The sequence below is a fragment of the Ruditapes philippinarum genome, unplaced genomic scaffold (assembly GCF_026571515.1).
Source record: "Ruditapes philippinarum isolate M1 unplaced genomic scaffold, ASM2657151v2 ctg7529_1_1_1_1, whole genome shotgun sequence".
In the NCBI taxonomy this organism is placed as follows: domain Eukaryota; kingdom Metazoa; phylum Mollusca; class Bivalvia; order Venerida; family Veneridae; genus Ruditapes; species Ruditapes philippinarum.
The window spans coordinates 28,261-55,316 of NW_026856841.1; the positions used below are offsets into that span (position 1 = coordinate 28,261).

At 32.0% G+C, this 27,056-nt stretch overlaps 2 protein-coding genes across 3 annotated transcripts; both read right to left on the reverse strand.

The window, feature by feature from the left end:
* Positions 1-1,411: 1,411 nt before the first annotated feature.
* Positions 1,412-15,983, reverse strand: LOC132747892 (dipeptidase 1-like). Of its 2 annotated transcripts, none has more exons than XM_060737421.1 (12): positions 15,919-15,983; positions 13,346-13,452; positions 12,687-12,807; positions 11,801-11,948; positions 11,491-11,623; positions 10,804-10,954; positions 10,226-10,298; positions 9,540-9,716; positions 8,933-9,029; positions 2,871-2,946; positions 2,206-2,341; positions 1,412-1,598 (listed from the first exon to the last, which is right to left on the reverse strand). In XM_060737421.1, exons 1-12 carry the CDS (start codon positions 15,966-15,968, stop codon positions 1,509-1,511), a joined length of 1,359 nt encoding a protein of 452 aa, XP_060593404.1. In that variant the 5' UTR covers positions 15,969-15,983; the 3' UTR covers positions 1,412-1,508. The 2 variants fall into 2 exon arrangements, with proteins under 2 accessions (XP_060593404.1, XP_060593405.1); XM_060737422.1 differs by lacking the exon at positions 15,919-15,983 and adding an exon at positions 15,529-15,675.
* Positions 15,984-16,917: 934 nt separating this feature from the next.
* Positions 16,918-26,274, reverse strand: LOC132747893 (calcitonin gene-related peptide type 1 receptor-like). The gene is made up of 13 exons (XM_060737423.1): positions 26,196-26,274; positions 25,195-25,696; positions 24,437-24,546; positions 24,001-24,092; positions 23,062-23,220; positions 22,815-22,818; positions 22,320-22,470; positions 21,446-21,518; positions 20,901-20,997; positions 20,078-20,160; positions 19,460-19,598; positions 18,953-18,994; positions 16,918-18,497 (listed from the first exon to the last, which is right to left on the reverse strand). Exons 1-13 carry the CDS (start codon positions 26,241-26,243, stop codon positions 18,114-18,116), a joined length of 1,884 nt encoding a protein of 627 aa, XP_060593406.1. The 5' UTR covers positions 26,244-26,274; the 3' UTR covers positions 16,918-18,113.
* Positions 26,275-27,056: the final 782 nt, after the last annotated feature.

Consider the following 27,056-nt stretch of genomic DNA (forward strand, 5'->3'; position numbering starts at 1 on the left):
CCACTAGTTTATTTTTCATCATCTCAAACGATAATTTAGCCGCATTACGATAAAACTAACATAGTGCATTTGCGACGAGCATGGATCCAGACCAGCCTGCACATCCGAACAGTCTGATCAGGATCCATGCTGTTCGCTTACCAACCCTATTACAAGTTGAGAAACTGATACCGAACAGCATGGATCCTGGTCAGACTGTGCGGATGCGGAGCCTGGTCTGGATCCATGCTGGTCGCAAACACATAACGTTGGTTTTGTCGTGACACGGCTCAATTAGTTTAAATCTAATTGTTTGTTTGCTTATATACTCGAACGTTGTATAAAGACAGATTATCATGGTATTGAGTATCTAAATAACTTGGAGAATACCAAGCCCCCCCCCCCCTCTGCCTCTCACATCCCTTAAGTAATTAGCATTTAACAAATAAATAAGAACGCGACATAAGTCTTAATGTGAAAAAAACGTGCTTTGTAAAAAAAAAATATCATAAATAAAAAATAGAATCCTCAATTCATGTAAAAGTTCAATGAAAAAGTACTGTATATGAAGGATGAAACAGTGACTCAGAATCACCTGTGCATATTTGTTCACAAAATGATTATAAAATTATTTATAATGTAACAGGTCTGACTAGAACTATAATCTAGAGCATGTTGTAACAGCGAGTTACAAAGAAAATATGATTTTACACATAGTCATGTACCCTATTTAATTTCATGAAGGAATGAATGGAAACAGGAAAAGAAAACTTGCTGAAACGAAATCACTGTTTCAAGTTTTCAAATTCTAATTAAATACTTTCTAATGTTATCCCCATGGACAACAACAATTTGTGCTTACACTCTTACACTCTTTATTAGGCATTCATCTACATGTGTTTTCCCTACAATAAAAACATTCATGTTTGTCATTATATCCTTATCTAAAAGGGCATTATAAGTGACAACATCGTTATTCGTAAAGACTATTTTGTACAGTAGCACAACGACCCTGTGAAATATGTATAACAGAATTTAGTCTAATTGATAATAAAGCGGCTCCAAACATGAAGAATATTAGGTATCATTTGATAATGCTATCAACAGAAATACATTGTTTCATTTTACGCGTTAATTCGGGAAAATAATGGTAATTAATCCCTGGTACTATTGTTAATAAAGCGATGTTAAACTTTAGCCGATTATTCTATGAAAACATTTATTTATATAGCGATTTTGATCACGGAATCTTCTTCATGTTCTTTAACATTTTGTCATTCATTCTTTCAGAGTACACACAATTAAAACGAATAATAATTAAAGTTAATAAAAATAACAGTACATGTATATTGCATTAAAACACCAGATGATGCAAATAAAATTCATGAAATATACACAAGCTACTGGAAAAACAATTATTAAAACAACAACAACACAGTGATATCTCATTTTATTTATACATTTTCTCCTAGCCGGTAGATTAAAGTTGAGTTGCCAGCTAAAAATCAGTCAATGACAGTATCTGAAAATCAAATATCTGTTCTACACGAATCATTCACATATTGTTCTGGGGGTATGTGGTCTTCAATAGGAGGTACGTTCACCAAACCATCACGAATCTACCGAAATAAAATTATTACATTTACTTCATCTCACAATGGTGTATAGTTACTACGTTTACTTCCTTCAGTTGAAAATGTAAAGATTGCATGTGATATTTGAAATACAAACTGAATAAATATTGATGTGATAGATCAATTACAACAAAGTAATGCATTATAACTTTTCTCATTAAAAAACCCCCACAAAACAACAACAACAACAACAACAAGAAGAACATGAAAAACCTGAGACCACCTGACTTTTCATTGTATCAGACCTGCTAGTACAACTGGCACCTTCAGGAGGAGCGAAAGTGATTATAATAAAGTGTATCCACTATTAACATGACAAATATGTCTACCCAAGTGTATATGTTGCAATCTCATTTGCCCGGAGAACCAGAGCTCTTAATCATTGCTATTGAAGCATAGTAGCTAGAGCTTTGTGTCTCCCTTTTGGCGATACAAACGCTCTTTTTTTCATTTTCAAAACACTGGTGTACAGATGAAAAGATGCTCATTTTCTATATACTCGTAAAGCATCTTTGAGTTTAATTACTTCAAAAAGATAAATCCAGTTTAATTAAAAAATGGTTAAATGGACTGGATCAAAAGAAACACTTACCTGTTCAACTGCTCTGAAAACTCGGAGAATATTTCTACCAGCTAGTTTCTGAAGATCTCCATCACTCCAACCTCTCTTGATAAGTTCCGCAAATAGATCAGGATACTTTGAAACATCCTCTAAACCTTTGGGTGTACTAGAAGAATTTCCCCAAAGATATTTATAAGATCGAGTGTATTATTCCATTAAATGATATGATAATCATACATTAAACTAACTGTCATTTTAAAGATCCATTATAGTAAGTCTTACGACTTTGAAAACCCCTAACTTTGGATAAGTGCGTTTTACATCAAAAGCTCTTAATCACACTTTCAAACATTTTTGATTAATTTGAGTTGTTACCTTTCTTCTTTATTAAGTTCAGATATGATGGAGTTCTTATTATTTGGTAAAACACCCCCAAAACATAGCATATACAAACATATGCGTTTTCAAAGAACTTCAAACGATAATTTGCGCTTCGGGCCATAAACCTTCCTCAGTCTGACCAACCAGCCCGTAAATGCCCTCAAGGCCATGTTATTAAACGACCCTGTATGTTAAGTGAGCCAAGAACACAATAGCTGTGACTGGTTAAAAAGAACTTATATTATGGTTACGAAGCATTGGAGGTATCTGCCTACCGTATAACAGCAGAGAAAAGAACACTCAAGTTTTAATACCTTGGGATCCCATTAAAATCTGCCCCAATTCCGACATGATCTACGCCTATCAAATCCTTGATATAGTCGATGTGATCTGAAATGTATCAACAAATAGTTGATTCAGTTTAGTTATATAATCTCTAATGAAAATGTCATTGTGTCTGTTATAGTAACATATTATACACAATATTATATTGAAATTTAATTAAATTTTGTAAAATTTTGATATTTGAAAAGAGTTTATAATAACACACCTTTACAGTAAATATTCACTGACTACAGACGTGCAGCACAGACATTTGGAGTGTGGAGTTATCCAAATATATGTATATTTTTCAATTCCATCACAAATGCTTATTATGATATTACATCAATAAAAATTAACATAGTATTACGCTGCTTTGATAAATAAATCTTATTTCAACGTCTATAATGAGATTTATGTTTAAAAACAGCGTATATCAATTTATGATAAGAGCTGCGTCACGACAAAACCAGCATAATGGGTTTGCGACCAGCATGGATCCAGACCAACCTGCGCGTCCGCGCAGTCTGATCAGGATCCATTATGTTCGCTATCAGTTTTTCTACTTATAATAGGGTTGGTCAGCGAACAGCATGGATTCTGATCAGACTGCGCAGGCTGGTCTGGATCCATGCTGGTTGTGGCGCCGTTATATGTCGCAACGCCGCTAAATGTCGCACTTGCCGCTAAATGTCGCACCATTGACGCTAAATGTCGCAACCGCCGCTAAATGTCGCAAAATCATTTGCCGTTAAATGTCGCAATGTTAACGTTAAATGTCGCACAAATTTCCCTTACCGTTAAATGTCGCAACACTACCGTTAAATGTCGCAAGATGTAAATTCATGATGTTAAAATCATGTTTACAGTAGAATTATTTTACTTTTTAACATTCTCATAGTTATTTTAATTGTTATTGCCATTACAAAAAAAATTATCTTTGTCTTACTTGGTTTCTTTAACGAACATAAATATCGAGGTTTTGAGCTACTATATAATGTAATCTTTAGGCTAGAAAGGATAATTGATACTAAATTCTCAGTAGATAAGTTTTTTTCTTTTGTTTAACATTTTCATTTGTAACCCTGATTGACAACAGATTAAAGGTATTATGTACGGAATGCCGTTAGGGCCATTGCCTATGATTGTGTTGATCTGAAACGCGATAGTCGATAGTACGATGGTGAAAACGCGAAATCACGAAACTACGATGGTGAAAACGCGAAAGCACGATGATGAAAACGCGAAAGTACGATGATGAAAACGCGACAGTACGATACTACGATGATGAAAACGCGATAAACTATCGTGTTTTCACCATCGTACTGTCGCGTTTTCACCATCGTAGTTTCGTGATCGCGTTTTCATCATCGTAATGTTGCGTTTTCATCATCGTCCTATCGCGTTTTCATCATATTATCATCATCGTACTGTCGTATTATCGCGTTTTCGTTATCATACTGTCGTGTTTTCATCATCGCACTGTCGCGTTTTCACCATCGTACTGTCGTGATTTCATCATCGTACTTTCGCGTTTTCATCATCGCACTATCGCGTTTTCACCATCGTAGTTTCGTGATTTCGTGTTTTCACCATCGTACTATCGACTATCGCGTTTCAGATTAACACATTCATAGGCGATGGCCCTAACGGCATTCCGGAATGCCGTTAGGGCCATCGCCTATGAATGGTTTGATCTGAAACGCGATACTCGACAGTACGATGATGAAAACGCGAAATCACGAAACTACGATGGTGAAAACGCGACAGTACGATGGTGAAAACTACGGAATGCCGTTAGGGCCATCGCTTATGAATGTGTTGATCTAAAACGCGATAGTCGATAGTACGATGGTGAAAACGCGAAATCACGAAACTACGATGGTGAAAACGCGAAAGCACGATGATGAAAACGCGATAGTACGATGATGAAATCGCGACAGTACGATTTTACGATGGTGAAAACACGAAATCACGAAACCACGATGGTGAAAACGCGATAGTACGATGATGAAAACGCGATAGTACGATGATGAAATCACGACAGTACGATGGTGAAAACGCGATAGTACGATGATGAAAACACGACAGTACGATGGTGAAAACGCGATAGTACGATGGTGAAAACGCGATAGTACGATGGTGAAAACGCGATAGTACGATGATGAAAACACGACAGTACGATGATGAAAACGCGAAATCACGAAACTACGATGGTGAAAACGCGACAGTACGATGGTGAAAACACGATAGTTTATCGCGCTTTCATCATCGTAGTATCGTACTGTCGCGTTTTCATCATCGTACTTTCGCGTTTTCATCATCGTGCTTTCGCGTTTTCACCATCGTAGTTTCGTGATTTCGCGTTTTCACCATCGTACTATCGTCTATCGCGTTTCAGATCAACACATTCATAGGCAATGGCCCTAACGGCATTCCGTAGAAAACACGATAGTTTATCGCGTTTTCATCATCGAAGTATCGTACTGTCGCGTTTTCATCATCGTACTATCGCGTTTTCATCATCGTGCTTTCGCGTTTTCACCATCGTAGTTTCGTGATTTCGCGTTTTCACCATCGTACTATCGACTATCGCGTTTTAGATCAACACATTCATAGGCGATGGCCCTAACGGCATTCCGTAATTATGGTATTGTCACTCTCAGAATTTGGTTTAAATTATTTCATTTATTTTCTCAGAAACTACCGAATTTACTTTTAACGTGGTTTAGTTGTTCACTATGATCATATGATGCAATATCAAAAGGCAGATAATCCTAGTTATATTTTGCAAAGTTATTCCCCTCATTTCTGTGATGTTATCGCTCTGATTAACCTTTTGGTTACGGCTAATTTCAAACATATTCACTTTAAACTTAAAATACTTATTTCATATGAAAGTACTTATGCATTTCTAAAGGACATATGACCCTGAAAGGTATTTTTTCTAAATTATCTCCCTTTTTATATTTACAAAAAAAAAACCACACAAATATTCACTTCAAACGTGAAAAATTGTATGAATATCAAGGCAATTTTTTAACAGAAACGGCAAATACGTGAAATACACGGTCAATACGAAAATCTAAAAAAAATATCATGTGGTACTCCTTGATCATGTAGTATTCGATACGCAGTCGTATGTTAGATATGAGCGAATTTTACGATTATATGCACCGGATTTTTTGTAAGCAGCCAGCCTGCATAGAGCGCGAGACTTGTAACCTCGACCTTGTTGTTTCTATTCCCGGGCTGGCCAACTAAAATTACTGATCAGTCTTTCAGATGATACTTTAAATCGAGGTCCCGTGATGGGTGCTAAAACTACTTGGCGCGTTAAAGAAGGGGAAGCTTCTGGAATCGGGGCATCTTTCTTTATCTGTAATTGCACTTTCCTCCAAAATCTAAAATGACTTGTACACTTCTGGAGGACTCGCCCATATGGGCAACCGGTGGCGAGTATAAATAAACGCAAATTCACACACAGTAAGCCGATGTCAAAGTTAAAATAAGTACACAAGATTTAGTACATTTTACGATTTGTCAAACACTATTTAAGCTTCGACATTGTGGCAAGTGATATTTTTCTCGCCCAGTCGCTTTATACTATGAAAGATTCTCAGTAACTATCATATAATAAGAATACAAATAATGGGTTAAGCTCATAATGGCCTTGCTGTTTGGCTGAAGACAGCTAGCCGTTTTGGCCATAGAATTTAGGCTTTTTATATCATTGCTTTGCTGTAATGAAAATCTTAATCTGTAACGCTTCATTATAAATATCTCAATGAAATTAAATCTGATATTTTTCGAAAAACACAAGACATGAATTATACTCGTAAATATGTAACGACGATATTGGTTAGATATCTGTAACCACTTTTATGTTCGTCCTAAAATGCGCATGTCGAGTACGTCATAGTGAAGTTCAAATGACCATAAATACAAACATACAGTACGCACCATAGTGTATCTATTTTAAGATAATTTTAAGAACTTTATTTTTCAAAACAAAAAAAAAAAATGGAATAGATGTGTAAAGAAAATATCTTTTTAATTTATTGCAACAATAATATGAATGACCACTGCCTTTCTGGCGTTAAAATGGAAATAAAAGCACGCATACGACTAGCAAATTTGATAAAAGCATAAACTGTTTGTGTGAACTTCATCCTGCAAATTAAAATCTATTTTAGCATTTGTGACCATGACCCATTGATCCCTTCCTCAATATAAAGGAAGAATACCATGCAAGTTATCTACCTTCCAAAAATGAAATACATTTGTCAATAAATAAAGGCTGTAAAAGTGTAGAAATCTATTTTAGAACTGGTGACCTTGACCCAACTGAACCATAACTCCATCCAAAGGAGAAGACCTCAATTCAATGTTCCTACCAAATATAAAAGACATCTTTCAAAGGAATTATGTTAAAAAATCTGTAAAAATGTTAAAATCTATTTTTGGCATTGGTGACTTTGGCCTTTACCCACAGGACCCCCAACTAAACCCAAAGAAAGAGGACCTCCCATGGCATGTTTGTATTAAACATGAAATACATAATCTTAACAATAAAGGCTTAATGTAAAAAATTCACACAAGTGACCTTGACACTAGAAACCCCTTATTCAATAAAAAATACACGGCCATTCATGGTATCCACCTACCAGTTATGGAAGATATCATTAAATAAATATTTAAGATGAATCCAACTTACCGGAATAGGTTAACCATACAAGGTCCTATTTTCAAAGTGAAAAAAAGGAATATAACTTGAGAAAATGGATGGCAATATCATGAACTTTTTCTTAATAAGTAAGTGTGGACTTTGTACTAGTAGATTTTAGGAAAAATCCAACTTGCCGTTTTATTATTTTGATCGTTCCATTTTTTATAACATGACACCAATTATAGGCTGCCAGGCTCCTAGACTGCCAGCTTTAGTCTATTAGACTACAAAGTTAAGTGCCCTAAAGGTAAAGGCGTTTTTTCCATAATCATGCATGTGTATGTGCTTTTGCATGACCTTTCATAGTGATTTTACTGTATTTTAAATTGTTTCCATATTTATAATATAGTCACTTACTTTAAGCTACTAGGCTGCCGACTCTAAGCTGTAAGATTGCCAACTTCAGGTTGCAAAGCTAATATCGGTAGACTGTTAGGATGTTAACAGGAAACTAGGCTACCAACGTAAAGGCTTACAGGGCGTTAGGCATACTCTTAAGGTCCGGGTCGTCAGCAATTTAGGCTTCCTCTTCCGACAGCGAGACAATTTGCCTCCTCAGTCAACTAAGCCATCAGACTGCCACCTTAGACAGCCTGTCTCTAGACACAATTGTACTAAACTATTTACAGAACAATGCCAATTTTGCAGTTTCATACAAATAGTAGACAATTGTATAATTATCAATATGTACTTGCATAAGATCAGCTAAAAATCAAACGCAAAACAATATACATTTATTTACAAGATGAGTATTATCGCCGCCTAAATTGTAGCGCAGTTCCATATATAATAAATTCACTCGCTTTCAAATTGAGTATGCATATCTAATTAATATGATACAACAATAAAACTTGAGTTCAACATAAAATTACATCTTGCGACATTTAACGGTAGTGTTGCGACATTTAACGATAAGGGAAATTCGTGCGACATTAATCGTTAACATTGCGACATTTAACGTCAAATGGTTTTGCGACATTTAGCGGCGGTTGCGACATTTAGCGTCAATAGTGCGATATTTAGCGGCAATAGTGCGACATTTAGCGGCGTTGCGACATATAACGGCGCCACACTGGTCGCAAACAATATGTTGGTTTTGTCGTGACGCGGCTCATATATATGATAAATATACCTTCTGAGAATGACAAATAAATGTTTACATTTCATTTGAATTTTAAAGTATAATGAGCTCCACACTCCAATTATGTGTCTGTGGAGTACAGTAGTTTTTTTCATGTAACTGCCCTGAACATATATGAAATAAAATAAGTCGAAACAAACTGAAAAAGAAATCACAAATCAGATATTCGTATATATACACATTACCTGCCACGTCCAACATTACTGTATCCGGTTTGTTATTTGGAGGACAGACAACAAATTTGTCATAGAAATTTACCATCACTACCCCACCATTGGCTTTCTGCAACAAAAACATTATCTTATAGGTAACAACAAACTAAGGGTACTAAGGTATCACAACAGTAATAATACTAATGGAACGGTCACAGTTTTTAAATGCAAATTTAGCTTCAAAATGCATTTTTCTATTGCTTATGACTTATCGGATGAATAACGTCAAATCATTAACCACTTTAGAATTAATGCATCCTCAATAATAGGTGGAACCCGTGTTCTTCTAAAGAAATCTAAAACAATCTGTCAGAGCGTATATCATGTTTTAGTAACATCTGTAGTGGACTTACCAAATATAGTAATCGCAGAATTTGCATAAGTAAAAAAAAAATGAAAATCAAGTGCAATAATTTTAACAATTTTATTGGCTGAATTTGAAGGTTATCTTGTGAGCATGATATCTAACAGTGTTTTGAAAGTTAAATGATACATAAGAAATTTATTTCTAAACCCTCATAAAGTCAATCATCATGCATGAAGTTATCAAGAAATAAATATGTGATTATATCATACTTACTGTTCTAAATAAGATATCATCTTGGACATTTCTAAAGTGGTTACAAAGTCTGAAGGCTGATGAATGACTGAAGATAACTGGAGCCACGGATAGATCGAGGATGTCGGACATTGTCTTCTTGGAAACATGCGCTAGATCTACCATTATACCAAGTCGGTTCATTTCCCGTATCACTTGCTATCAAATAAACAAAACATTAGTGGGACACCACTTGACATGACGGGACTGAAAATATTTTAAGATAAATGTTTCATTTGATGTAGATCTAGATCAATAATTTGTGTGAAAAAATTTCAGATAAAATTTTTTTAATTTCATCCGCATTGGTTGTGATGTTGTCATCTTTTAATATTGTCCAATACAATAATATTTATTATTATAAAATTTTATTCTATGCGTTGTTTAATACCATAACAATAATTAACAAATTATTTAAATTAACAAATTATGTAAAATTGTTTTTATATTTAGATCTATTTTTATCTTTTAAGTTAGCTTAAACCCCGACAATAAATCAGTGTGATAAGTAAAAGAACTACAAGCACATTATGAATTTTATTCTTACGAATGACTTACAAATGTGAACTTTATATCATGTTTAATTAATTGATAAAAGTATGCAATATACATCTAAGAACCATATTTTGCTTTGTTAAATATGAAAAACTTGAAATATTATCGCCTACCTTTCCAAACTCCGTTAATCCGTCAATCTTTGTACCATTGTAACCGATTTCATCAACATGCCAATTATCTGCCCTTTAATTATCAAACATTTTGGTAAACATTACAAGATCTTTTATAATTCCGATCATCGAGGACGAACTGTTGCTTACGTCTGAGAAATAGCATGAACTATTGTATACAAAATTAGGTCATCTGTGGTTAAATCTAGTAATTTAGAAAAATAGCCAATGCATTTTTTGTTCTTTTTTTTGTTGTTGTCGTTTTTTTTCAAATGCTTACAATTTTCTTATATAGAGCTTTACACTTTGATATCTATTTGGTATTTCGGCTGGACAATAAAATTTGGGAATCAAAAGTCTGATGCACCGTTAAACTACTTTGTATGGAATTTGTGCCATGTGAGCAAGGAGGTGCTCAGCAACTTCTAGTTAGATTTTTTATGGGTTATTAATTGAATAATGGGCCTCATTTTGTAATTATTCATACTATATTAACACGAGGGGAATTACTACAGGCGTATAAATTGTAAAAAATTATAAATAACAGTATTTAATCAGATATATTTATAGATACCTACCATGGCGTATTGCAGCTGTGAGTAACCGTCATGTAACGGATACCAAGTTCATAGTACATCCGAAGTACACCAAGACTGCTGTCCAGGGAATGTCCTCCTTCAAGGCCTATCAAACTGGCAATTTTACCCTCTGAGAACGCATCAAGAACGCCTGATAAAACGAAATACATTTTGTTAACTACAGAATAAAATTAGGCAGGGAAACTTCATTATAACTTCTAAGGAAATAAACCGTTTAATCTATTATCGGGTGCAGATATTACAAAAAAATCAAAGACAAACAAAACAAACATACAGAAATAAAACACTTATACTAAAGTTATGAAAATAGACTTTCGCTGCCACAATCAAAGGATGAATGATCTTGTATTTTGTGTATTTTGTCAAAGTATAAACCATTTTCAGATTCTATCCTATATTATTCGATATCAATGCTAGCTATTCTAAATTTTAAAATAACATATCAATAAAACTAAGAAAAGACACTTATCTCTGAAAAATTAAGGAGTTCTTTTTTTCTTTTTCATTTCCAATCAATTTTGATAGATAGGTATGTGCATCAAAAATAGAAACCTTCAAAATGATTTTACATGCAGCTATTAGAGAAACATTAGCGTCAGAATTTTTTGTTTTTATTAATTTTATATTTTTTTATGAACTTATAAGTTAAAAAGAAACCGAACAAACCCTGAGCAGTTGAAACAAATTTGAAAACATCAGGGTAACGCCGAATGAATTTTTTGATGACGTCTAGTTGATCCAAGGTCATTCGCACAACGTCTTTATACTGACTTCCGCAGGAAACCCAACATGACCAAAACTATAACGAAATACATGATTTATGAATTTTAAGACAAACGATGATTATAAATACTGCTTGTCGTTTTTCTACGAAGGTAAACTGTTATAATAATAGTTTGATTATCTGTTTTTACGTAAATTATAACAATGTCAATGTAACTTATAACTACACGCAGATAAATTATAAGTTGACAACCTGTCCACCGAGTTTTCCCGCTAACAGTTTCGGTATGTCGGCTTGAAGTTCTGTTGTATTTAAGAGTTGGCTTAGATCTGAACGTAAATCGACTGCATACACCGTGTTGTTGAGAAACTCGCGATATCTTTCAGCTAAATCATTGTGGCTGAAAATACCAAATAACCCAACATAATTACACCAGTAATATTATACTTAGTTGTAAATGATGAAACATATACTTGCTTACAAAGCCATGTTATCATTGTGGCTAATTAAAGTTTATAAAAAATTGAAGTTTAAAAAAAAATAACATAGTAATCGAGACAATCAGTCTATATATAAGCATAAATACTGTTTTGAGTCCTACATAAACAGTTAAATGATGTAAAAGAATAAAAATAAGGGCCAATTAAAATATTGGCATTTTTTCACAATGTATGAATATTGTTCACACGACATGCTTGAGACTATGGTCTTATCTTATCTGGAAATGATCAACTGTTGAATATTCCACCAATAATTAAGTCAGAGATTTTGCTCAATTCTAATTGATTTCGTTTAACTTCAAACATTTTTATCGTAAGTCATGAGCCTTTGTTATTTTTTTTTCTAAATGTGGACGCAATGGAAAACTTCTCTCTTTAGAGCGGTAAGGATATCTATTCCATGTGCTTATAAACGTCTCATTAACATTTCTTAGAGACAATATAATACAACATCTCAATCAAGGATAACATGACAAAAAATGAACAATGATTACGACATTTATGTTCATTCAAAAACAAGAAATTAACTGGTTTTCAGACACGTTTTATGATTTCAATAATGTAGGTATAATAAACGATCGTTGTATTTATAGTTATTAAACATGAAAAATCGTTTTTCGGTATGTAAGATTATATACCCATCTATAAGGGGAAATGACTCTAGTACACATTTTGCCCTCTCCAGGTATGATGTTGTCGGTATGGCGGATGAATTGCTGCAGTTTGAACTGTTTGGGACCATTGCTGCTACATCTGTATCTGAAATTTGTTACCAAACACTTTTTATCAATAAAGAAGAATATAATGCATGAGAAGTCCTTACATATTCGTCTATTTCCCCAGAAAGTAAACACTGGTCTTGCCAAAAACAAAATACAATACCATGCTAAATATCTTTTTACAACAGAAGCACTTGTATAATAGCCCATGTTTCGTTATGTCTTCTGTAAAGAAAACTGGCTTTTACTGCACACATATTTGTAAAACAGTAACACGTATATATGTGAGATTGTAAATCAGTTACCGGTATGTTACATAAAGTTGTAACCAATTAAAATGAATATTTCAAGTCATTTGCACCTTACCACTCAGATGGTGACAAGGATTTTTGCATTTAAGGAAGATATTTAGCTATTTTAGGAAAGGTCGGTGACCGAACTCGAAATGATAAGCTGTATCTTGATAACACAGGAAATTGTTTAAATTGTGGGCTTCTAAAATACGGTTCAGTGTAATATTAGTACAAATGAAGGTTATAGTCGTCCGGATGTTACATCTTCATTATTAGCAAACTTACCAAGAATAAATCTTTCTCCAATAGTAACAGCTAAAACTGGCAGTAACGTCACCAATAAGAATGTAGATATTTGCAAAATGTCAGGCATCGTCACTTTCAAACATGCACTAAAGATAAGAAATTTCGAAATATTAAAGGTACAATGTACAAATTGTTTTGTTATAATGGACATATGCTGTAATTTGAAATTTTCAGTAAGATAAGAAATTTCGAAATATTAAAAGTACAGTGTACACATTTTTTTATAATGGACATAAGCTGTTATTTGAAATTTTCAGTTAGTATTCAGATTGAGATACATGGAAAAAGGATGGAGAAAAAAATGCATTTTTTAAATTTCACGAGACAAAATCATCACCATTCAAAAGAAAATTATATACAAGTTTCAAGTTTTATTCATATCAAACCAGAAGGTCAACGACCCATGTGGCAAAATGCACAGTACAATTACAAATATGGCAGTTTACATACTAGCATATAAGACCTACATAAATGATATTAACGAACATATTTCCGTTTCAGTTTACGTAACAGTAAACATAACTTATCTAGCAAAAGGTATTGAGTTTTGCATTTAAAATAGTTTACATAATTACAAACATATAGCAACCAAACTGGTGACAGATATGAATATAAACTGTCCAAAATACATAGATAACTAAGTGATTGAAGCAGTTTACCGGAAATATAGCAAATTACAATTTTAGAATTACTGGTAACAATGATTCGCTGAATGAGTAAGATAATATAACATCTGAGAAGACCATATTTGTCAGCCTTGTCCGAAAAACGAAAGTGACAAGATTGACATATGGTAAAACAAAAAGTTGCTTAACAATATCATGTATACACTAAAATAAAAGATAGATTTACTAATTTCATTTTACAATTACTTAAGTTGCACAGTTGACAAAGTTTACTGCACCTTAATTACCTTAATTACGTTGAATGAAAATAGTGTTGTTCCTAACATTAAAAGCTTTTTCAATATAACATGCAAGACGTTTTATAATAGTATCATTATCAGAGTTCATAAGAGCAATAAATTTTATCATATTTGGGTGTCTCCAATAATATGGCGATATAAACTGCTTTCTTAGGTTAATATATCTATTACATTGTAAAGCAAAGTGAAACTCGTCCTCTAAAACATTACATTCAGAACATTTGCGATCATCATAAGGAATAGCTCTTGGCTGGTGCCATCTACCTGTTTCAACATATAATCTGTGTGATGACATACGTAATCGTGACAAAGATATACGAAACTTTTTAAAATTTAAAATATTTAAGAACGGTTGAAAGCAAAAATTGCTAATGTTTTTAAAAAAGATTGCTCTAGTGGAATTGTTTAGTCTATCATTCCATTTTTGAACAAACTGGTCTTTTATTCTTTGTTTGACATTGTTTGACATTTAACAAAAACAGATCAACATCACCAACTGTTTGAAATATCCATGCGTCTATGAAACCCAATTCACGAAGTAAGTTTTTAACTTACGAACACCAATTTCTCCTATTAGGATCATAAAGAACATCATTATATAACATATTATATACTTTTTTAACATATTTGTGATCTGACATATACAAAAATTTTATCCAATATTTAATAATGTTATAAAATCTTATGTTTTGTAACGACATGCGGCCTAATTCTCCATAAAGAAAATCATTTTGAGTGGATTTCTTTACACTCAATAAACGTTTACAAAATTGTGTGTGAACTCTCTCAATGGTAGCACCGGGTTGAAATCCCCAGACCTAAGAACAATAATTAAAAATAGGTAGGACTAACTTATCAAATAATTCTAATCTATGTTTTACAGATATATCAGTAAATTTATATAAATATTTGTTCATTTTAAATATTGCCTTTAACCCTTGGACAGCTAAAGTGCATTTTGTGCATCAGCAAAACAAAGATGTCGTAAATACGATACCTAGATATACAAAACGATTAACGATCTCAATGTTATTTTCACCATATTTAAACTGCAAATTTGCTCGAAGGCGCCCATCCTTTCTAAATATGAGTATTTTAGTCTTTGATATATTTACTCACAACTTCCATCTATTACAGTAAACATATAGTAAGTCTAAACTACATTGCAAATCTGTTTCACTATCAGAAAATATAACAATATCATCTGCATATAAAATAAGGATATACATGTTCTTACCTTTGTAAAGCAAATGAACGTAGTGTTTAAGCCAACAATTATCGGGAGTAAATGTAAATTCCCACGGTTTATCAGAACGTCATTAGACTAAATGATGACACATTGAATTTCTATTATAATCATATCTTCTTATCATATTTTAATGTCGTTATTCCATTTCCTTCCAACAAGATATAATTATTCAGTAACAGTCCGTATCAATTCAAGATATAATATCAAATGGTCAACCATTCAGTATTCGAAAATATCGCTATTTTTCAATATATTAAAATTATATAGAAAACGGTGAAATATTTTTTTATCATATCAATGCATGTATTATTAATTATTAAGATTATTTTTATTGTCTCATTGTTCAAAAGGAACGCCCTCATTCAAGTTTATACTCACATCAGTAGGCTTCCAATGCAGTGTGACATCTGTGTCAGAACAAGTACCATTTTATGGTCCTTCCGGTTCTTTGTTTCCTTTTAACATTGAACACTACTTAAACATGTGCTTGGCGACCTTAGAGATGTCGTATTTTCCATTTTCATTCCTGACCAGACTCGGCCATCTGAGTATAATTTACTTCTTTAAGAAATGCAACTTGCCTTATTTGATTAAAATGAAAACGAAAATTGGTTAATAAATTTTTGCAACATATGTGTATGTAAATGATACACGTCACGATGGCCCCTAACATGACCCTTAACTGTTAAACTTGAATGGTCAAATTAGTCGATTACTATAAGAATTTCTCCACAACATATTTCCTAATTAAAGAACACATGTCAATGTTTGTGGTTAAATCTATTGCTATTCAAAAAAGGTCAAAGTAGGGATCTATTAATTATAAATGGTTTCATGATTTAAACATTAAAATGCATTATTATTATAGTCACTTTTCATTTCGAGTGTTTGGAATATCTAAGTTGTTAAAACAACATCTTTACATATTAACGGGTCAATAGCGCAAGTAATGAAAAAAAAACCTACAACACACTTGTGACTGAAGCATCGGATTGTAAGAAATCAGTGGATATTGGTCGGTAAATAGCATTTTGAAGCTACACACATGCAGTAGCTGTAGCTAAAAGTGCATCGTACAGAAACAATAGGACACACGCTTCGTGATTATTCCTTCTTTTCTTTTCACAATTTTACTTCAGCTGTCTTTTTCATTACTTTTAGTGATAGTGTACACTCAGAGGATCTTATAACCCGACACTTACATTTTCGGTATAAATTGGTTATTTGTGAACGGATTTTGTTCAACTTTTGAGCATACAATATTCAACATATCATACTTATTTCTTAGAATTTTATTTACATATCATTGACAAGAAAATAGAGATAATAACAAAGCAAATATGCTACTGCAAAATGAAAAATCACAGAATGGCAGTAAGTATCGTAAAAAATAAAAAGTCTCTGAATTCCACTAAATCTGTATGTTAATACTTTGTATGTCCTCCCATTGCTATAAGAAAGTGTGATTAAAACATGTCTCATGGTTATGACGTAGTTTTTCATGATGGCTTGGGGAATATTTCTCCATTCCTGAATAAGGTCTTCCTCTAGTTCAAGCAACTCCTGCATCCCAAGTCACCAGATCTAAACCTCACACTTGTCGGTGAATTGAACAGGCGTGTAAGAAAGCGACCTGAAGCCTCTCGCAATTTGCTCGAACTCGAGCAAGCCCTTTTTAGGAATAGAGAACTGTGAGGCAGAGGTGTTTACTTTGTTGAAGCCGATTGGGAGGAAAATAACAAAACAAATAGGCTAGTGTTAAATAAAAAATCACAGAATGACAGTAAAAATCGTTACAAAATGAACAGTCTCTGAATCCCACTGAATCTGTATGTTTACCAGTAATTAAAAACAAAGAAGTTTTCCCAATTTTAGTATAATACTGCTCTTTATAATGTAACATTGTTATGCCAATCTGCAAAGTACATTCAATATGGTGGATTGTTTAGATTAGTTTTCGTAATTTGTTTTATTGATACTATAATTAACATGCAATAATATTGTTGGCGGTTCTTTCCCCCAGGAAAACATTTTATAGTTGAATTATTTCTAGTCCCATTGTAATTGTTTTTATGCAAAATCATATTTTTTACTTTATCCGTCATTTTATCATTAAAATGACAATTTTCAATTTAACTATAACTTTTGTCGTTTCTTTTCCCCTCACATCAGAGCTTACGGAGGTGGATTCATAAATTGCATTTAAAACAAATTTAAAGTTACATTGTTATTTTATTTATTTAATTTTCAAATGCCTTCAACAACAACAACAACAACAACAACAACAAAACACTTCGCTGTTTAAACTGCTGATTAAGTCTTTCTATCAAGTAAGTTCCCGAAGTACATGATATGATTTAACATTTTTAACATGCAAAATGACATGAGTCCATATTTTCTATATTTGTTTTGCGCAGTGGGTGTGAGATGAAGAGTAATAAACAAAAAGTATGTATTTTTTAAAATTCTCATTCGAATTTAAAAATACATGTTAAATAATGTTTTCCCATTACCAGACTGAGCATATTAATTATTAGAAGACAATATTCATTCAATCATCCGCCGTATCCCAGTCAAAGTCTCACAGATTCTGTAAATGTTTCAATCGACAGGTACTCTTCATTTTCATTATCTTCCTTGCTTTTCGTTGCAGTGATTGGACAATCTTTTTGCCTTTGCTGATCACTCATTTTAACTTGTAATTCAATTACAGATGCTTTATTCCCTGTTTCTTTTCCACCAAGTCCGTAACCCTTTATGTCTTTTTCATTGAATGGTTGATTGTAAGTGAGTCCGTTTTCGTACAAAGTTGTTATAACACCGTTTTGGACGCTGGAAACAGATGTTCGCCGAGACGTACTTGAAATGGACATAGAAAGCTTTCTTCCGTCGCTGTTTCGTCTTTGTGAATATCTTCGCCCTAGTCTTTTAAAACTTAGTTTTATACTGCATTGTACCTTTTAGTATAAATAAGTACAAAATGATTTTCATTGTAATAAACATTAAAATATCTGACACATTGTTATTCGTATTATTCCGACATAGTTGACAAGGTTCTCGGTGTATCATATTAAAAGGTAAAATTCTTTAATAAATCATCATTTTTTATGCTACTGGATTTGTTACTTCAAGCTTTATAATTTCAAAATTAATAAAATACAACCCTTAATAACGAACTGTTGCGTTTACGTTTAAAAACAGGGACACGGGGTGCCAATATCTTTATTGATAGTGACAAGATTTTATTGGGTACTGGTATATCAATGAGGAAGGCTTAATACCATATCCTTTTCCAAAATGAACAATGTGATTTTGTTCTCAGGAAAATGCTATTTTAATCAGTTAGTTATTTAAGCATAAAACCTACCTCTTTAAATGTTTTCTTAATCAGTTGTTCGAAAATAAAACCTACCTCTTTATTGAAGTAACAAAACAAAAGGCTGACAATAATGCCCTGAAAAATGAAATAGAAATACAGTAAAGCTAAAATAGGCAAATATCCAAAATTGCGAGAAACGGAATAAATTAATATTCAATTAATTTTACCTAGACATGAACATTATTTAACAGATTAGGCTACCATGGAACTCCTTATACAAAATTGAGACATCAAATGAATAAACAGTTGTGGTAATTATTAAATGTAGCTTGTTTTATTATCTAAATAAATGAATTATTAAAATGCTACTATCAGTTATTGCATTCGTCTACTAAAATTTCTTGCTGAACTGGCATCTTTTAAGTGATCATGATGTTATAGCACGTATCTTCTAAAAAAAGTTAAATATGCTAAAATAAAAAAAAAAAACATTTACAAACTCGTGTTGTGTTAACTAGTAGATTCATGTAGGGCATATGGAACCAATCACAAGCTAGACGACTTTTTTGCTAAATTCATATATAAATTATAACTTCTGACCTGAGAGTTGATAAAAATTGCACTGATGATTTCGTAAGCCTCGTACCAATCCCCGGTATCCGGACTCGGTCTGTATATGAGACAAAATTGGTGTATTCCGAACAAAGGTACCAAAATAAAAGTAGCTTTTAATATCCGCCTGAAAGAAATAAATCACAGACCACTCATTTAAACACTTTGATATCGTCATACCATAAAAACTCTTCATTGAAACTAATTCATACAAAACGATGAAATACTGAACGCATTATAATTTATAAGTCAATCATTAAGCCATTAGCATATTAGCATTACAAGTATAGCTATTTCATCTTTTCATCATTTATTCCTTCTTTTTATTGAAATCTTCATAGGAATCTAAAAAGACAAAATAAATTGTACTGCATATTTGGCTGCAAACATGTAACCACAAAAGCAGCTCAAATGGTCTATATCCCCACGAGGTATTGTATATTAGCAATGCTACGAGGGCTGTGCAAAACTTAATTCATTATTCACTAATTTAGTCAAAAACTTGCAAAGGAAGTTAATAAACACGCGTGTGCTTATTGGCCAACAAGCAAACGCTTCTCTGATAATAATTACTGTGTCTATGGCAAAGAACTATGTATCAATTACCTGAAATTGTTTGGTTCGTTTGGATGTTTTGTTGATTTCTGCACCAAAAGTTTCAGAATGTTAAAGAGGAAAACAATATTTGCCTGGAATACAAAATATATTAAAAATCTTATATTTATTTGTATTTTAAAAATGTTCACATTGAACATTGCTTAATAAAAAACATGAAATTAATTTAAGAAAATAAAGAAAGGAACGAACGCCCAAAACGGCAAAATTGAAAACGTTGATTGGACGGTATTTGTAATATGGTATCTATCGTCCACGCCATTAGCACCGGCTTCAGCTGGGTTTAACATTTAACATGGCATGGTTAAATATCCATACGGCAGTTATCATGGAATCTTCGATGTGACATGTTTATGCCATTCCATGAAAGCGGCATATGGTCCCAATTAAAAATGCGTGTGTTCTTACCGAGAAATCAATGGGCGAAACTAAATGAAATAGAATACAGAAAGGGAATCAGAAGTTATATAGTCTGCATAATAATTAACACAGACAAGCTGTCGGAAAAAGACAATTTAAAAAGCGGGCAACATAACCTGATGATAGTTATATAGTATACAAGCAGGAACACTGAAACCGCACTGCAAGAAAACAAAAAATAGAAACAAACACGTATCTAAAGAACCACAAACACACCAATTGTATCGTGCTGAACGATCTTCAGGGATTTAAAACTTAACATCTTTGATAAATCTACTTTTTATCAAATTGACAGCACGGATTTCATTATGCGTTTCGAATTTGAATTAGATTATTTATAATAAGGCGTTTTGCTTTGAAAAAAAACTAGCTTTGACAGAGTCAACAAACTTACCGTGATGCAGACAATTGATGGTGTATAAATAAGAACCCAGTCCAAAGCCACGTGGTTATCTTTTAATGGCAAAATCCAACACAGACTGCAAACAATGCTTCAATGTTTATTTAAAAAATAAAAAATTTTGATTATAATTTTTTATCCCAAAAAAAAAAGAAAATGTTTATTTGAAAACACCGTAAATAATGTTAAAAAAGAGGGTGAATTCCTTTTTAAAAAGTGGGAATGGGGGGACAAAGCCCTAGAAGAAGGTTTTACCAAAGGTCATTTAAATTTAAAACCAAAAATTTTTTCTGGGACACCAAATTTTCACTGTGCATCTTCATGACAATTTTTTCTTACTTTGGTTTTGCATTTAAAACAAAAAGTTCAACATTATGGCTATTTGAATATTTTTTTTAAAAAACCCGGGAAAAAATTTTTCATATCGGAAATTTTTCTTGAATTTTGTATTTTCATTAACTTTATTTAATAAATTTATTAAGAGGGAATTTTAAAAGGGAAAAAGAACAGTGTGTTCAATCCCTTTATGATTTGTTAACGTGTGAATACCCGTCATTTTGCTAAATTTTTTTCTTATCAATGCATACATGCAACACAAAACCAAGGGGACACCTTTTCGAAAATAAATAAGGTAAAATTAACAGTACATGTACTTGTAATTTTCTAAATTTTCTTCTACAGTTTTAATGTTACATCATACAGTTTTCATTGTAAAATCATTAAAGCTGACATCGAAAGTAATAAAAACAAAGTTTAAACATGAAAAATGCAGTCTCGGGTTGATTGCGTTTTTATTAGAGACAAGTGCAACATCTCGCACGCCCCCTAGCACCGGCTTAAGCATTATTCAGTCTTCAAAGCAATAAAGCATTCAAATCAATTATCTCGAATGACAGAAAAATATGACAACACTAAGTTGAAGTACGGGGCCAATTCTTTGACAGCTGCAACAGAGCTCTTAACACCTGCTGTTGTGAAATTTAAAATCTGGAAAAGGGTAAATCCTTTGAACAGTAAAATTGCAGACTCGGTTTGATTGAGTCTGTTCATGAGAGAAAATGGAAAGTGCAATTATAAGATCATTTTTTGTAATGATTGAAAATAAATTAAAGGTGCCAATGAAAGCGTATAAGTCAATATTGCTTGCATTTAGGTAAAAGTCACACCAAAGTACCTTAATTGAAAAAAATATATTTGTAAATTTCCCATGTTGCCGGTAGGAAACGCGTGACTTGAATTAAAACGTCAACCTTTAGGGAACGTTTTATATTTCTTACCATAAATGACCATAAGAATTTTAAACAGCGTTATTGTAATGAGTTTTTTTTTTACAAATCTTTAAATTATAATGAATTTTGCATTCTGTAAACTACAGCTATAAAATCATTTGATTAATGTTGTTTTTGATATTACCCCATGCATATATGATGTATCCAATAAAACGTTTCGGTGGTGAAAATGCGTTGACCAAAAGTCTGTGTAGAAAAAATCCTTCACACGACATCCAGAAGAATGTACTGGCACGTGCAAATCGGTGTAGCACGTGCAGCATTTTGCACATAATCTGTTTTGATAAAATCGAAAATTTTCACAGTTTAATTCAATAAGATCTATTTTATACCTGTTCATATAGATTAATTTGTTGAATGGTTCAAATTTTCTAGAAGAATGTAATATTGATACACATATATGTTAAAGTGGTGAACAAATGTTATGGCAAATGATAAATACAATGCATGTTGCATGTAATAAATTATTTCCTACCATTTTCACATAATATTTAAGGGGAACTTATAAAATTATTTAATCCAGTGATACATAAAATTATATTCATAAAAATCACTGCAAGCACGATAAACTCGTCAAATAGGATAATGAGATAATGGCCGACATTTATAATTTGCAGACACATCTTAATATATATGGTATTTTCAATAATAACTTGTTTATTTTCTTACTCATGGTATTCGAATATCAAAAAAGCGCTTATATGAATATAACGCCTCACATTATTCCAAATTTCAAACCAAAACGTTATCTCCGTTGGTGCACCAGAGTGCGCCAAAAATGAAACGTGAAACTTATTATTCTTTTAGATAAAAAAATTTCCACATATATTACTATGGCATTAAAATAAATTTATAATTATTAAAACTGCACTACCTGTTGGTTATGTAGAAATGACTCTTCCTTTTTATTTTCCAATCTGTCCAAACGGACAACAGCGTCCCAAATCAAACCTAAAATGCTTGCTACGAGAATTGATATGAAAAAGTTCAGGTGGATTTTAATGCGATGTTGTCTGCGTAAAGGCCTGTAAGGGCAAAAACAAAAGATAAAATTAGAAGAAGAAAAATGGATAAGACAAATAGATCAAAACCAATACAATTCTAAATATCAATACATGTTTCGCTTTAATAGCTTCGTCAGTTGATACATAACCAAAAAAAAGCAAACAAACACACAAAAACAAAAAAACTCTCATATAAGGTAGCTCATATGTAAGTTAGAATGTATAGATGGGCACATAGCATTTTACTTTATAGCGTATATGTTTTCTGTTCTTTTTTATTGTCATACCATTCATTATTAAAACATTTTGTACGCAGAGTTTTTGTCATCTAGTTTAATTTGGCCACATATAATAGCAGTGATCATAGCGGAATTTCTTACAGTTTACAATGAACTAGTCTTTTTTAACTTTTAACTTTTTAGTTTAACGTCATTAATTAAATGATCAAAATCAATATATCTTTACAACTAGTCGGTCATTCAAGAACAACGAATTCTTAGCAATAATAAAGCACTGTTTAGTAACATAATAGATTGGTAAATGCAACGCAATCTATTTTAAGATTCCCACTAGCACCGTTTAAGTTGCACTAACTTTTAATCATAAATATCTAGAAATATTCAAACCGCAATTCAGTGATTATAATAAGTATTCATATATAATTATATATTCATTATGATAAAATATTGAAATGTATTATCGTTAATAAGCTCTTTTAATTAAAAAATAAAAGTTAAGAGTAAATATTTAATAAGCGACAATTTATATATGACAATAATAATTACAAATGTTTAATTTTACCTGTATATTAGAAATATTGTAATAGAGGGTACAAGTAACATCATTCCTGCTATATTCACAACCATTCCAACGAGGATTGGAGTCCTGTAAACCTGAAAAATAAAACTTCAGATGTGTACGTTTTCGGCTACTTTTATACTTTTTAATGTAACTTAAATTCAAATAATGAATTTATTAAACTACCTATGCTACACTGATACATAACCTTTCAAATTAATAAATCTATAAAAATGTTCTTGATATAAAGATACAGAAACAATTTTATTCTGTATTGATTCACTATGTACAAAATAAGAAATCATAGTAAGTCATACGTTTTATACAAAAACAACAACAAAAAAACCTTTTGGACTACCACAAGAGGAACACTGTCGATTGTAACAACTTTAATCGCATTTAGTTAAATAACATGAACAAAGACATCAAAAGTTTAAACCTTGTTTTGGTCCTTTCTGGAACAATCTTCATACTCAGTAAACTCTAATTCCGAGTTATCATTTGTCTTCCAGTTACCATCTGAACCACAGGTTTTCGAACTTGTTGCACCTATAAAATATTTGCATTATATTTATTTATGATAAATAACATTTCATATATTTCTGTTATACTTATAAAATAGCGGAAAAATATTATGTATAGTTACGTATTATTATTATGTCATGTATGTTATGTTAAATAGATGACATAAAAAATTGTAATATATAAGTAATGCATAAATAAACGGACCTTAAACATTGCTCATTTTTTCAAAACTTTTCAAACGTTAAATTTCATCTTGATACAGATTGATTTATGGACCATATACCACGAAACACCGAAAATAAGTACATGTAATATAAATGTTCTCCGCATTATTATATACTTATTTGACTTTTAGTAATAATAACTATATGATTTGATGTAAATAACATTTGCTAAGTGTTGCTTTGCATTGTTTCGTTTATCTTATCCACTAAATATCGTACTGGGTAAACAAAAATTAAATCATTTGAGTGACATGATTGGGGCCAAACTATGTACCTAAGCAAACATACAGAGATATTATTTTTATAAGCAAACAGACAGACATATTATACTATTATGTTGTTTTTTTTATCTGATTAAGACCTACTACAATTTGAAATGAATATCCTATTTAGCCCAAACATAAACATCATTAACGTATTGTGTTCTTCATGTAAGAAACAGAGTTACCTTTGTTTGGAGCTAAAAATTCAGGGCAAGCCTGCGTCACAGTTTGATTTAATAGTGTAAAATCCCAACAGTCCCATCCGTCAAACGTTTGTGGGCAATAATTTTCTTCATCGTCGGGACGTTTCCGGTGCACCTGCGTCTGGCAGCAATCCCATGCCCCTTTGCAGCAAGATAGCCATTCATTACAAGTGACGTCATCAAGTGTGTCACAAATTATATCAACTGACGCCCGATTTTCAAAGTCCGGGTGAATTTCGATATTTCCATTTGCATCTGAACCATTTTGAAGCAACAGAAATGGTTCATTTTGGAACTGTTTCACTGAAATTTCTCGATTCAAAACAAAGTTTGGGTTTTCGACTACGAGGTAGAAATAACAAAGGGAGCAAGTTGAAAGTTTGAAATCTTTTGGTCTGAAATTTCCAAGTCTATCACGGCAAACAGAGTTTTCTGCTCTATCTATGTTATTGTTTGTCGCAGTCTGAGTGCAGGTTATGTATATCTGTTAAATAAATAACGAAATATGAAACAGTGTATAGTATTAATCATACGAATGTGTTAAATATATTTATAAGTATCGTTTTATCGTACATTAAAGATTTTGTTTTTATTTTATAAGTATCATATTTTCATAGTTTAAAGATGATTTTGTAAGAATCATTAAACAGATGAAGCTTTGGAAAAAAATCTTTGTATCTGAATTACTAAAATTCCATGATTTAATTTGTCTGCAAAATTTCAGATCATTCCCTCACTCTGTTTTTTCCGAATAATAATTTATTCTGTAAAAAATTGCTTTTAACTAAAAAGGGCTATGAATTGCACAAAAATCTTCTTTTTTTTCAATTTAATTTTTAGTACGTTTTATTAACTTTTCATAACCTGCCAGTTTTAATGCATGCTACAGTTGATATTTAAGAATTACATTTTTTTTCCAGTCATAATCATGGACCTCAATGGGGTCCCTTTAACTTGCCCTAAGTTAAGTATAAAAATATTACCTGAAGAAAGAAGAAGAAGAGTTTCCTGAATAAAGATGTCGTTTGCATTTCTTGGTTGATGGAAACGATATAAGTATATTTTTTCAGTCATTCTGCCGAAGAGTAAAATAGTGCTTTTTGATAATAGTTTTAGCCTATTTATTTCGCATGTTCTATAACGTTACTATACCTTACTGAGGCTGCATTAACCATTTTATTTTATTTCATCAATATAGAATTTCTATCTTTTTTCAAATAATCAACAACAACAACAACAAACCGTAAATAACTATCTGCTTGGATAAATAAAAAAAAAGTAGAATACTATGCACTTTATTATATATTTACATCATACTCGGAATAATTGAAGAATTAGTCTAATATTGCACATACAATTTATTCAAATAATTGCAAGATAACTCTTATGCTGTCCATAACAGTATTTAAAATGATTATATAATACCAATTTTACAAAGATGTGTATATAAACGATTTTTTTTGTTTGTTAAAAATTACAAAACCGAATCATCATGATAAATAAAAGTTATAAGCTAAAATCTAAAAATTAAAAAAAATTAAAAACTTACCAGAGAATTCACAACTTTGTTTAAAAAAACATTTCCACTCAGAGTCAGTCGACCCGGAAACATTATATATAATTCACTTATTTAAACCAATCGAATCTTCTTTTTGAAGATCATGAATAACTATTATAAAAAAAAGAGACAAAATATTTCCGTCTGGCGGAGCCCGTATAGAACAAATTAACGTTCAGATCATGGTTGGTATTTCAATGTTATCTCGAATTGTCTATATATAGAAAAAGATAACATTCATATTCCATTCAATCAGATTTAAAATATTTAAAATATATGATATTTA